Below are 13,814 nucleotides of genomic sequence, written 5' to 3'. Positions count from 1 at the left end.
TTATAAACAGAGCCTACATGTATTTTGAATGAGTGCTATAACATCAGGTGCACTTCAATGTTATTTTGCATCTGGTATACTTGTGCTTACATACTGTATCCACCAGGGGTCTTTTTATGTCCTTGCTGTTGACGGGGACTACTGATGGTGAGGGAGAGGAGACATTCACTCAGCATTTATGTCAGATTATCATTAAGTTCAGAAACTTGTTATGACATGGAATAGAATGTACAGTAGTACCCTTGCATTTACGAGAAATGTGTAACTCAATTGGGTAACATCATCATCAGTATCATTGAATCACCATTTTTATTATAATTATTATTATTATTATCATCATCATCATCATCCTACTTCTGTAAGGAACCGTTTCTATGTCTACTTTATCCAGTGTTGCCACTGTTAATAATGACAATAAGTAAGCTGCTCTCCCTCTGCCCATGTACAACTCGGAGGATTCTCACATCAAAAGCTTTTACTTGTATTGTTGCATTACATAGGCCAAGTCATTATTGCGGAGAGCTACCAGGAATAACTAATGTACAGTAAATACATCGTAGTAAGAATATAAGTGCAGATAGTTACACAGAAAGGATTACATCAGATAATCCATTGGTAGTTATTCTGTTATAAAGGCCTGTGTATTGTCGGTGGCGTAAAGTACTTATTAAGTAAAAAAAAACTTTAAAGTACTAAAGTTGTTTTTTGGGGTATGTGTACTTCACTTTACTACATTCCTCAAGATAATAATGTACTTTTTACTCCATACATTTTACCTGACACCCAAAAGTACTCATTACACTTTGAATGCTTAGCAGGACAGGAACATGGTCCAATTCAAGTACTTGTCAAGACCACATGCCTGGTCATCCCTACTGACACTGATCTGGCGGACTCACTAAACACAAACGCTTCGTTTGTAAATTATGTTTGAGTGTTGAAGTGTGCCCCTGGCTATCGTTGAATTCAAAAATCAAGAAAATGGTGCGGCCTGGTTTGCTTAATATAAGGACATTTGAAATTATTTATACTTTATATTTATACTTATTTTACTATAGACACTCAAGTATATTTTTGCAATGACATTTACTTTTGATACTTAAGTATATTTAAAACCAAATACTTTTAGACTTTTACTCAAGTAGTTTTTTACTGGGTGACTTTCACTTTTATTTGAGTCATTTTCTGTTATTAAGGTATCTTCACTTTTACTCAAGTATGACAATTGGGTACTTTTTTCACCCGTGTGTATTTTAGGTCCGAGCAACCCTTCTTTATCTGTTCAATAAACATAACTGATGAGCGAGAATAGGCAAAGGAAAATAAAGGGACCTAATAGTCAAGGGCAGTGACGTCACTTATATTTCAAAAACAATGTTCTCATAACTGCTGAAGATGATTAAAAAGCTTGTGGTTGGGGTAGTTACAGCGTGAGATTACATACTTATTCTGATAGCAACATTATTGTGCGCTGCAGCTTCTGTGGTTGCGTGTCGCTGTCTTTCAGAGCTGCAGAAACTGGAATGAGCCAAGAGGGAGCAGAGCGGAGTAGGCGACACTCAAACCCAGATCTGGAATCTAGCGTGTATTTATGATGGAGCTGCAAATCTTTGGAAGACACAAGCCTCTCTGAGAGGTAGTTTACTAAGTTCCAGCATAATGGTAGAAAAGGAAATGTAGTATATTAAGTAGGCTATTCCTCTATTCAATATGACTGTTTCACCCGGATACCATGCTACCATTCAATATTGTTTCTATACTAAATTATACAGTGACTTTCCTTCACTGGATAACATTGGAGACTCCAGTCCGCGTTTTCCATGTGAGGCGCGTTGGAGCCTGGTGGTGGATAATAGCTGGTGGAGCTTGCTCTCTCTCTCTCATGCCATGCTGGGCCAGAAGGGCTCCGGGAGACAAGCATTTACCCATATCCGGGTTTGAGGAAAGGAAAAAAGTTTCATTTAAACCCGGACGACAAACTTCAGCATGAAGCCTCACTGACCGCGCCAAAGCCGCGGCTGTCAGCAACGCATTTCACCGCCGATTTTTACAAGCATTACAGCGCTATAACATAGCTTCGTTTTTCCATTGAATATTTTTTTCCTGCTTGTGTTTTTCCTCTGTCTGTATTTTTTTTGTGTGATAGTGTTCTGTGCGTCGGTCAGTGTCCCTGTCTAAAATGTTCAAGTGACAATGGCTGCGCAAGTGGCATCAGCACCGACAATAACTAATAATAAGAATACGAAATTGTCTGGCAGTTTGGGTCAAGAGATACATTCAGGAGGAGGAAATATATCGAGACCTGGAGCAATGCTTGGAGCTGTTGATGGGACTAACACAATGAATAATGTTGATCACCACCACCGAAATGAGCTCAACATGGTCAATTCAACTTATTCTCCGAATAACAATTCTGACACACCGGAGAAGGAGAGTGGAAATAACGTCACTTCGTCAGATTCGACGACCTCACCGGGGGGGATGGAAACCAGGTTGATAGAGAACCATAAAGTGAAAAATGTTGGGAGCGGAGATCCCCCTCAGCACCTCACACCGCCGCAACAGCAGTCACAATTGAACCCGTTTCCTCAGCATCAGCAGCGCCAGATACAAAGTAACAACAACAACAGCCAAGCGACAAGGGGAGAGGGTGAGAATCAGCATCACGGAGGAAAGGAGGGTGTTTTGGGTAGCCAGCCAGAGCAGCAGATGCTAAATAAAGGTGAGGGGGATCATACCTGTAAACCAGGGGAGCGGATGGGTGCTAGGTATGAACATTCCAACTTGGGACCAACGACCAACAACATCATCAGCCAGCCCCAGAGCGCGGGAGGAAACAGCGAGTTTAATAACTACTATGGCACTTCCAGAGTAGGGCCCTGCTATGATCAACATGGCGGACAACAAAGCACAGGGATGGGGATGATGCACTCTTCGGGACCCAACAACATGGACCCAGTGCACAACTCCCAAGAAGGGTACCACAACAGCCACTACAACCACTATTCTGGCTACCGGCAGGGCTACTGTGGCGCGGGCTATGGCATGATGGCCCCGTCCAGACAGGGCAGTAACATGCTGATTGGCCCTGGCAGCAACACTCCAGCTGGCCACGTCAAGGCTGCTATGGGAGCTGCTGCCTGCGGTTCTGGTGGAAGTGTTGGGGGCTTTCAGAGATTCCCAGGACAGAGTCAGCATCCTACCGGGGCCACCCCGACACTAAACCAATTACTGACGTCTCCAAGTCCAATGATGCGAGGTTATGGAAGTGGCTACCAAGACTATAACAGTCCCTCTGCACAACAACAAGATGGCATCGGCCTGGGAAAAGACATGACTTCTCAGTATGGCTCCACAACCCATGGCTGGCCAGGGCAACAGAGAAATCACCCGTCCATGAGTCCTGGAAACGGAGGGCAAGGTATCAGCAGACCACAGGTAAATACTAGTTTTACAAACTCAGCTGTACTCTGAGTCACACCTGTCATGCTTGTAGAGTTGTTGATATGTGTTATTACACAGAAACTAATAATCCCTCTCGACTTCACATAAATATGATGTTTGTCGGTGAATAATGCACTTCTAATATTAATCTTGCTGTAAAGTAATTGGAGAAGATAATACTGGCTGGTTTCAGATCTGCTCAAGGTGACTCTTGCGAGAAAAACAATAGCCTGCCAGTCACGTATTTGTGCAATACAGGCATTATTTCATAACAGAGATTTTACACAATTAATATAGGCTATTAGTCGTAAATAGGCTTGGGAACTAAATACAATTTTGAGCGTAAAGGCGCGTTAAACAGAATATTATTATAATTATTAATATGTATTTGGTTAAAATCGTTGCAATGCATTTACCTTGACTGTGTGTTGATTATTTCCGACACATATTTTAATTGAAGAGCTTTATTTGTGTAAGATATTACGCATTTACATTCTTTAATTAAAAACAATTATTTATGTTGGCGATTCGCCCTCTTGCGGACGTGGTTGCAGACACCTAGAAAAACGTTATTTGGAGGGACGCGCTGTATATGGTCTCGACGAATTAAAACGTTACACATTGATTAATATTGTTTTAAATTACAAATATGTGCAAATAATATCTTCAAAATATCATATATTTTAATTAGCAATCGATGTTTGCGCATATAGTATAGCCGCTCTGACTGTCGAAGGCGAGGCGTGTCTGTATCACGCTGTCCGCCTGGGTTATTTATCGGAAAGTAAGTAGGTTTTCTCTCCATTGCAAGGTTTGGGATTTGAATTGTGGAGGTAAAGTGGCTGTAAAACTCCCCAGACGACTCCCTCTGAGTTGACATCAAATCTGCCATCTGATTGGCTCTCCGTCTCCCCACAAGGTTGCTGAGCGCTGCTCATGTAAGAAGTGCTGAACCCTCTGTTCAGGCGCTTGACCCGGGGCATGGTGGGGGACGGGGCACGGACTATTCATACTGTTGCCTGTAGAACGCCATCTTCGAGGCTATAGAATAATGAAGAGTTGTATATATATACATTATGCCTTTGGGTTGTGTTGTCATGAATGGGTACATTGTCAAGGATGAACTCTGCTGAATATGACCCAGATATTTGACCCCAGGGCAAAGTGGAGGTGTGGCCTAGGTGTGCTCTTTCACTCTCTTCCAAACAAAACACGAGGCTACTTTTCTGTAGTTCCCAGGAATACCTGTGTGCATGGGGGATTTTGATGACATTTTTAATTGTAGTAGGTTTAGTAATTCCATAGTAATAATAGCCCATATTGTATAGCTTAGACATGTCATTCAACAGATCATAAATGATTTGTCTGAAGTAGTTTTAGTACAGTCATAAATTAGGACATTTGGATGACACCCTTTGTAATATTAATTAAATGGTTTTCATGCCACAAATAGTTATATTATATAGTGTATTTTGGATGCACAACAACCACAGTGCTAAGCATCTACAATACATCATACACATCTACATCATTGTCATGCTTTTAGTCTTACATAACTGTACACGAAAATAATTCAAAGTCATTTGTAAAATATTATGCCAGGTTTCAGAATAGCAATATAATGTATTTATGTCAGGTTAGCGTTTTTCGTCATGAATCTTGGACTGGAGGCAGCTCTGCAGAGAAGTCACCAGCTGGCACAGCCACTAAGTCAAACAGTCTGATTTTAAACCAACCTTTAACCCTAACCTTAACCACACTGATAACCCTAATGCCTAAACCTAAGCTCATTTTTGTTTTCATGAATTTTTACACTATAGACATTTTTTCCTTGCAGCTGGACTATCTAAGGGGAAATCTCTCAGTTCTGCCTCCAGGTCAAGACTCGTGACATTAAACGGCAACCTGCTTATTTATGGCAATTTTCCGTGCCATCTAAACATTATGAACAGCGGTGGTTATAATCATAGTTAGTCATTGGAGGGTAATGATTGTATGTGATGCATACCATAGCCGAGCTGGGCAGCCATTAAGTTAATAAGCCTCTCCTTCAGCCTCAGAGAATAATAGCTTCCAAATTGTAATTGGTAAATAAATTGGAGCAATCATAGTTGGCCCTACTATTTAAAGACATCAGTGGGCTAAAGATGCACATTATAAGCATACATTTACAAGCAGAATAAATCTCTAGAGGATATCAACTAAATTAATCTCTTACTATTAAAATAATGTACAATATGTTTTGCACAGGTTGCATGCAGATGAACTTGGTGTTTACTTATAATGTATTTATTTTCATACTACAATGTATTTTATTTTGAACCCGGAGTAGAGATTGTTTTTAAAGTTGTTTCATATGAACAGAAATCCTGTATACATGTGGATAAACAGGTTTGTAATCGACTGGGAGAGGTTCCTCAGTCAGTGCACCTACAGGGGTTGTGTGTCCGGTCTAATGTGGATCCTCCGTTTGAACCATGATCTGGCTTTAAGCACCTCAAAGTCTCTGTGTGTCTGTGTGTCTGTGTGTGTGTGTGTTTGGTTAAACATGCTTCAATCACCTGTCGGCAGAATCTCCCTCTTTCAAGTTAATTTCCTCCCCACTGCCACTCTACAGGAGCAAGCACTGTGAGAACACTTTCCTCATTTAAAACAGACTGGGAGGTGAAGACACACACACACACACACACACACACACACACACACACACACACACACACACACACACACACACACACACACACACACACACACACACACACACACACACACACACACACACACACACACACACACACACAGAGTATAACTACAGGAAGGAGTTCAACCCCTAGTTGAAGCTACTCTTTCGTCCAAATTGCATTGTCCCAGATTTTCAATTACTCTGGCCTATTTGATTGAGGAAATGGACAGAGGATGAGAGAGAGAGTCCCTGTGATCAGTTAGTGGTCTGTCTGCTGCTGCACACTGTTTCTTAGTTTCTCATCAAATAGGTCAAATCATAACAAATCAAATCAAATTTTATTGTTCACATACACATGGTTAGCAGATGTCATTGTGAGTGTAGTGAAATGCTTGTGCTTCTAGTTCCGACAGTGCTGCAATATCTAACAAGTAATCTAACAATTCCCCAACAACTACCTAATACACACACATCTAAAGGGATGGATAAGAATATATACATATGAATATATGGATGAGCGATGACAGAGTGCCATAAGCAAGATGCAATAGATGGTAGAAAATACAGTATATACAGTGGGGGAAAAAAGTATTTGATCCCCTGCTGATTTTGTACGTTTGCCCACTTACAAAGGAATGATCAGTCTATAATTTTTATGGTAGGTTTATTTGAACAGTGAGAGACAGAATAACAAAAAAAAATCCAGAAAAACGCATGTCAAAAATGTTATAAAATGATTTGCATTTTAATGAGGGAAATAAGTATTTGACCCCTCTGCAAAACATGACTTAGTACTTGGTGGCAAAACCCTTGTTGGCAATCACAGAGGTCAGACGTTTCTTGTAGTTGGCCACCAGGTTTGCACACATCTCACGAGGGATTTTGTCCCACTCCTCTTTGCAGATCTTCTCCAAGTCATTAAGGTTTCGAGGCTGACGTTTGGCAACTCAAACCTTCAGCTCCCTCCACAGATTTTCTATGGGATTAAGGTCTGGAGACTGGCTAGGCCACTCCAGGACCTTAATGTGCTTATTCTTGAGCCACTCATTTGTTGCCTTGGCCGTGTGTTTTGGGTCATTGTCATGCTGGAATACCCATCCATGACCCATTTTCAATGCCCTGGCTGAGGGAAGGAGGTTCTCACCCAATATTTGACGGTACATGGCCCCATCCATCGTCCCTTTGATGCGGTGAAGTTGTCCTGTCCCCTTAGCAGAAAAACACCCCCAAAGCATAATGTTTCCACCTCCATGTTTGACGGTGGAAATGGTGTTCTTGGGGTCATAGGCAGCATTCCTCCTCCTCCAAACACGGCGAGTTGAGTTGATGCCAAAGCTCCATTTTGGTCTCATCTGACCACAACACTTTCACCAGTTGTCCTCTGAATCATTCAGATGTTCATTGGCAAACTTCTGACGGGCATGTATATGTATTCTTGAGCAGCGGGACCTTGCTGGCGCTGCAGGATTTCAGTCCTTCACGGCGTAGTGTGTTACCAATTGTTTTCTTGGTGACTATGGTCCCAACTGGCTTGAGATCATTGACAAGATCCTCCCGTGTAGTTCTGGGCTGATTCCTCACCATTCTCATGATCATTGCAACCCCACGAGGTGAGATCTTGCATGGAGCCCCAGGCTGGGGGATATTGACAGTTCTTTTGTTTTTCTTCCATTTGCAAATAATCGCACCAAATGTTGTCACCTTCTCACCAAGCTGCTTGGCGATGGTCTTGTAGCCCATTCCAGCCTTGTGTAGGTCTACAATCTTGTCCCTGACATCCTTGGAGAGCTCTTTGGTCTTGGCCATGGTGGAGAGTTTGGAATCTGATTGATTGATTGCTTCTGTGGACAGGTGTCTTTTTTACAGGTAACAAGCTGCGGTTAGGAGCACTCCTTTTAAGAGTGTGCTCCTAATCTCATCTCGTTACCTGTATAAAAGACACCTGGGAGCCAGAAATCTTTCTGATTGAGGAGGGGGTCAAATACTTATTTCCCTCATTAAAATGCAAATCAATTTCTAACATTTCTGACATGCGTTTTTCTCGATATTTTTGTTGTTATTCTGTCTCTCACTGTTCAAATAAACCTACCATTAAAATTATAGACTGATCCTTTCTTTATCAGTGGGCAAACGTACAAAATCAGCAGGGGATCAAATACTTTCCCCCCCCCACTGTGCATATGAGATGAGTAATGTAAGATATGTAAACATTATTAAAGTGGCATTATTAAAGTGACGACTGATCAATTTATGAAAGTGGCCAATGATTTCAAGTCTGTATGTTGGCAGCAGCCTCTCTGAGTTAGTGATGGCTGTTTAACAGTGATGGCCTTGAGATAGAAGCTGTTTTTCAGTCTCTCGGTCACAGCTTTGATGCACCTGTACTGACCTCGCCTTCTGGATGGTAGCGGGGTGAACAGACAGTGGCTCGGGTGGTTGTTGTCCTTGATGATCTTTTTGGCCTTCCAATTCTGCCAGTAAAGAAACACACAAAAATGTTTGTTTTTTGTAAAATGAAACTGTTGTTGTAGTTTTAGTATTGACTGATTTTACACAGTGCTTATTATATTCTCTCAATCTAGTTCTGCCTTTTAGTCTTTCAAAAATGTCTTCACGTATTTACAGTAGTATAAGGGTAATGCACTGCAGTGTATATGTATGTGTGTGTGTGTGGGTGTGTGTGTGTGTGTGTGTGTGTGTGTGTGTGTGTGTGTGTGTGTGTGTGTGTGTGTGTGTGTGTGACAGCGCAGTGTGGAGCAGACAGAAGTAGCCTCGTCAGCACTGGTTCTCCAGCCTCAGCTCCTTCCCTTGCTCGTCCACGCTTTGTTCATGTTGCTTTGTTTTCATCTCAGGCTCTCCTAGCCTAGCGCTGATTAGGAACAACACAGTGAAATGTTCATTTGCTCTGTTGTTCCCGATAAGGGTCTGGCAGACGGCCAGGGTTTTCATCTTGCTGGATGAAACACAATGCTCATGACGGTAATTGGCAGCTAGATTATCCCGGGACTGCCCATGATTTTCTTAAAATGACAATTAATTTAGATTTGCCATAAAAAATTGACCAGTCGGATCGTCGACTATACGTATAGTTAGCTTGCTAATAAAATAATTGTAACTTTTTGTTCTGGCCTGTGATGCGCTCATAACATACAGAGTGCAAAAATGTGTTGAAGCAGAGCAGTTTTTTAGTTATTGAAAACCTGCATTGTTTTTGTTTGGCTTTTGGCTATTTGGAGTTCAGGATGCTAGTTTATTCCCAATCCCAAACTGCATGGTAATGCTGCACTACATGATTGAGGTAGTTCAAACCCGTAGCCTCTTTGTGTCCTAATGGATTTGTTATTTTGACGTGAACATTTCTACATGACTGATGGACATAACAGACGTCTGGATGACATTGATAGACAGGACATGGTGATATTCTGCCACCTAACCCTCCTCTCTGAGCATGGCCTTTATCAGTGGTAGCCAGTACACATTCTCAGGCTGTGGAGAGAACGAGAGTACATCACTAGGGCTGAGCTCCCTGTCATCCAGGACCGCTACACCAGGCGGGGTCAGAGGAAGGCCCTAACGATTGTCAAACACTCCATCCACCCAAGTCATAGACTGTTCTCTCTGCTACCACATGACAAGTGGTACCGATGCACCAAGTCTGGAACCAACAGGACCCTGAACAGCTTCTATCCCCCAAACCATAAGACTGCTAAATAGTTAGTTAAATAGTTAACCAAATAGCTACCAGACTATCTGCATTGACCCTTTTTACACGAACTCTTTTGACTCATCAAATCAAAATCTAATTTTATTAGTCACATGCGCCGAATACAACAGGTGAAATGCTTACTTACGAGCCCCTAACCAACAATGCAGTTAAACATTTTTTGGATAAGAATAAGAGATAAAAGTAACAAGTAATTAAAGAGCCGCAGTAAAATAACAATAGCGAGACTATATACAGGGGGGTACCGTTACAGAGTCAATGTGCAGGGGCACCGGTTAGTTGAGGTAGTATGTACATGTAGGTAGAGTTATTAAAGTGACTATGCATAGATGACAACAGAGAGTAGCAGTGGTGTAAAGAGGGGATGAGGGTACTGCAAATAGTCTGGCTAGCCATTTGACTAGATGTTCAGGAGTCTTATGGCTTGCGGGTAGAAGCTGTTTAGAAGCCTCTTGGACCTAGACTTGGCGCTCTGGTACCGCTTGCCGTGAGGTAGCAGAGAGACCAGTCTATGACTAGGGTGGCTGGAGTCTTTGACAATTTTTAGGGCCTTCCTCTGACACCGCCTGGTATAGAGATCCTGGATGGCAGGAAGCTTGGCCCCAGTGATGTACTGTGCTGTTTGCACTACCCTCTGTAGTGCCTTGCGGTCGGTGACTGAGTAGTTGCCATACCAGGCAGTGATGCAACCACTCAGGAATTATTTTTATTTGTTCATCTTTATTTAACCAGGTAAGCTAGTTGAGAACAAGTTCTCATTTACAACTGCGACCTGGCCAAGATAAAGCAAAGCAGTGCGACACAAAAAACACAGAGTTACACATGGAATAAAGAAGCGTACAGTCAATAACACAATAGAAAAAAAGAAAGTCTATATACAGTGTGTGCAAATGGCATGAGGAGGTAAGGCAATAAATAGGCCATAGTAGCAAAGTAATTACAATTTAGCAGATTAACACTGGAGTGATAGATGAGCAGATGATGATGAGCAGATGACAGTGTATAAGTAGTGATACTGGTGTGCAAAAGAGCAGCAAAGTAAATAAAACAATATGGGAATGAGGTAGGTAGATTGGATGGGCTATTTACAGATGGACTATGTACAGCTGCAGTGATCGGTAAGCTGCTCAGATTGCTGATGTTTAAAGTTAGTGAGGGAAATGTAAGTCTCCAGCTTCAGCGATTTTTGCAATCCGTTCCAGTCACTGGCAGCAGAGAACTGGAAGTAAAGGTGGCCAAAGGAGGTGTTGGCTTTGGGGATGACCAGTGAGATACACCTGCTGGAGCGCGTGCTACGGGTGGGTGTTGTTATCGTGACCAGTGAGCTGAGATAAGGCGGAGCTTTACCTAGCATAGTGGGTCTGGCGACGAATATGTAGCGATGGCCAGCCGACTAGAGCATACAGGTCACAGTGGTGGGTGGTATAAGGCGCTTTGGTAACAAAGCTGATGGCACTGTGATAGACTGCATCCAATTTGCTGAGTAGAGTATTGGAAGCTATTTTGTAGATGACATCGCCGAAGTCGAGGATCGGTAGGATAGTCAGTTTTACTAGGGTAAGTTTGGCGGCGTGAGTGAAGGAGGCTTTGTTGTGAAATAGAAAGCCGGTTCTAGATTTAATTTTGGATTGGAGATGTTTGATATGAGTCTGGAAGGAGAGTTTACAGTCTAGCCAGACACATAGGTATTTGTAGTTGTCCACGTATTCTAGGTCAGAACCGTCCAGAGTAGTGATGCTAGTCGGGCGGGCGGGTGCGGGCAGCAAACGGTTGAAAAGCATACAATTGGTTTTGCTAGGGTGCTCTCAATTGTGCAGCTGTAGAACCTTTTGAGGATCTGAGGACCCATGCCAAATCTTTTCATTCTCCTGAGGGGGAATAGGTTTTGTCGTGCCCTCTTCACGACTATCTTGGTGTGCTTGGACATGTTAGCTTGTTGGTGATGTGGACGCCAACAAACTTGAATCTCTCAACCTGCTCCACTGCAGCCCCGTCAATGAGAATGGGGGCATGCTCGGTCCTCTTATTCCTGTAGTCCACAATCATCTCCTTTGTCTTGATCACGTTGAGAGAGAGGTTGTTGTCCTAGCACCACATGGCCCGGTCTATGTCCTCCTCCCTATAGGCTGTCTCGCGATGTCGGTGATCAGGCCTACCACTGTAGTGTCATCTGCAAATTTAATGATGGTGTTGGAGTCGTGCCTGGCCATGCAGTCATGAGTGAACAGGGAGTACAGGAGGGGACTGAGCACGCACCCCTGAGGGGCCCCTTTGTTGAGGATCAGCGTGGCGGATGTGTTGTTACCTACCCTTACTACCTGGGGGCGGCCCGTCAGAAAGTCTAGGATCCATTTGCAGAGGGAGGTGTTTAGTTCCAGGGTCCTTAGCTTATTGATGAGCTTTGAGGGCACTATGGAGTTGAACGCTGAAATGTAGTCAATAAATAACATTCTCACATAGGTGTTCCTTTTGTCCAGGTGGGAAAGAGCAGTGTGGAGTGCAATAGAGATTGCATCATCTGTGGATCTGTTGGGGCGGAATGCAAATTGGAGTGGGTCTAGGGTTTCTGGGATGATGGTGTTGATGTGAGCCTTGACCAGCCTTTCAAAGCACTTCATGGCTACAGACATGAGTGCTACGGGTCGGAAGTCATTTAGGCAGGTTACCTTAGTGTCCTTGGGCACAGGGACTATGGTGGTCTGCTTAAAACATGTTGGTATTACAGACTCGGATAGGGAGAGGTTGAAAATGTCAGTGAAGACACTTGCCAGTTGGTCAGCGCATGCTCGCTGTACACGTCCTGGTAATCCGTCTGGCCCTGCAGCCTTGTGAATGTTGACCTGTTTAAAGGTCTTACTCACATCGGCTGCGGAGAACGTGATCACACAGTCTTCTGGAACAGCTGGTGATCTCATGCATGTTTCAGTGTTATTGGCCTCGATGCAAGCATAGAAGTAGTTTAGCTCATCTGGTAGACTCGTGTCACTGGGCAGCTCTCGGCTGTGCTTCCCTTTGTAGTCTGTAATGGTTTGCAAGCCCTGCACATCTGACGAGCGTAAGAGCCGGTGTAGTACGATTCGATCTTAGTCCTGTATTGACGGTTTGCCTGTTTTATGGTTCGTCGGAGGGCATAGCGGGATTTCTTATAAGCTTCCGAGTTAGAGTCCCGTTCCTTGAAAGCGTCAGCTCTAGCCTTTAGCTCAGTGTGGATGTTGCCTGTAATCCATGGTTCTGGTTGGGGTATGTACGTACGGTCACTGTGGGGACGACGTCATCAATGCACTTATTGACGAAGCCAATGAATGATGTGGTGTACTCCTCAATGCCATCGGAGGAATCCCGGAACATGTTCCAGTCTGTGATAGAAAAACAGTCCTGTTATTTAGCATCTGCTTCCTCTGACCACTTTTTTATTGATCAAGTCACTGGTGCTTCCTGCTTTAATTTTAGCTTGTAAGCAGGAATCAGGAGGATAGAATTATGGTCAGATTTGCCAAATGGAGGGCGAGGGAAAGCTTTGTATGCGTCTCTGTGTGTGGAGTAAAGGTGGTCCAGAGTTCTTTTTCCTCTGGTTGCACATTTAACATGCTGATAGAAATTTGGTAAAACGGATTTAAGTTTCGCTGCATTAAAGTCCCTGGCTACTAGGAGCGTCGCCTCTGGGTGAGCGTTTCCTTGTCTGCTTATGGCGGAATACAGCTCATTCAATGCTGTCTTAGTGCCAGTCTCTGACTGTGGTGGTATGTAAACAGCTACAAATAATACAGATTAAAACTCTCTCGGTGGGTAGTGTGGTCTACAGCTCATCAGCTTATAATGCGTTGCTGCTACTGTTTATTATCTGTCACTTTACCCCTACCTATGTACACATCTACCTCAATTACCTCGTACCCCTGCACGTTGTTACTCATTGTGTATTTATTCCTTGTGTGATTTTTCTATTATTTCTCTATTTTCTTTCTC

General features: G+C 43.1%; 1 protein-coding gene across 1 annotated transcript in view; it reads left to right on the top strand.

Moving 5' to 3' along the window:
* Nucleotides 1–1,848: 1,848 nt before the first annotated feature.
* Nucleotides 1,849–13,814, top strand: part of LOC145867199 (AT-rich interactive domain-containing protein 1B) — a 43,285-nt gene continuing 31,319 nt past the window's right edge. The window contains exon 1 of the mRNA XM_082971275.1: nucleotides 1,849–3,438. Within this exon, the coding sequence (XP_082827401.1) occupies nucleotides 2,194–3,438 (1,245 nt within the window). The 5' untranslated portion in view covers nucleotides 1,849–2,193. The remainder of the gene's footprint in view (nucleotides 3,439–13,814) is intronic.

Source organism: Salmo salar, chromosome 01 (genome assembly GCF_965601325.2).
Source record: "Salmo salar chromosome 01, fSalSal1, whole genome shotgun sequence".
Classification (NCBI taxonomy): domain Eukaryota; kingdom Metazoa; phylum Chordata; class Actinopteri; order Salmoniformes; family Salmonidae; genus Salmo; species Salmo salar.
Note: the sequence above shows the minus strand (reverse complement) of the source record. Positions and strands in the feature narration are given on the sequence as shown.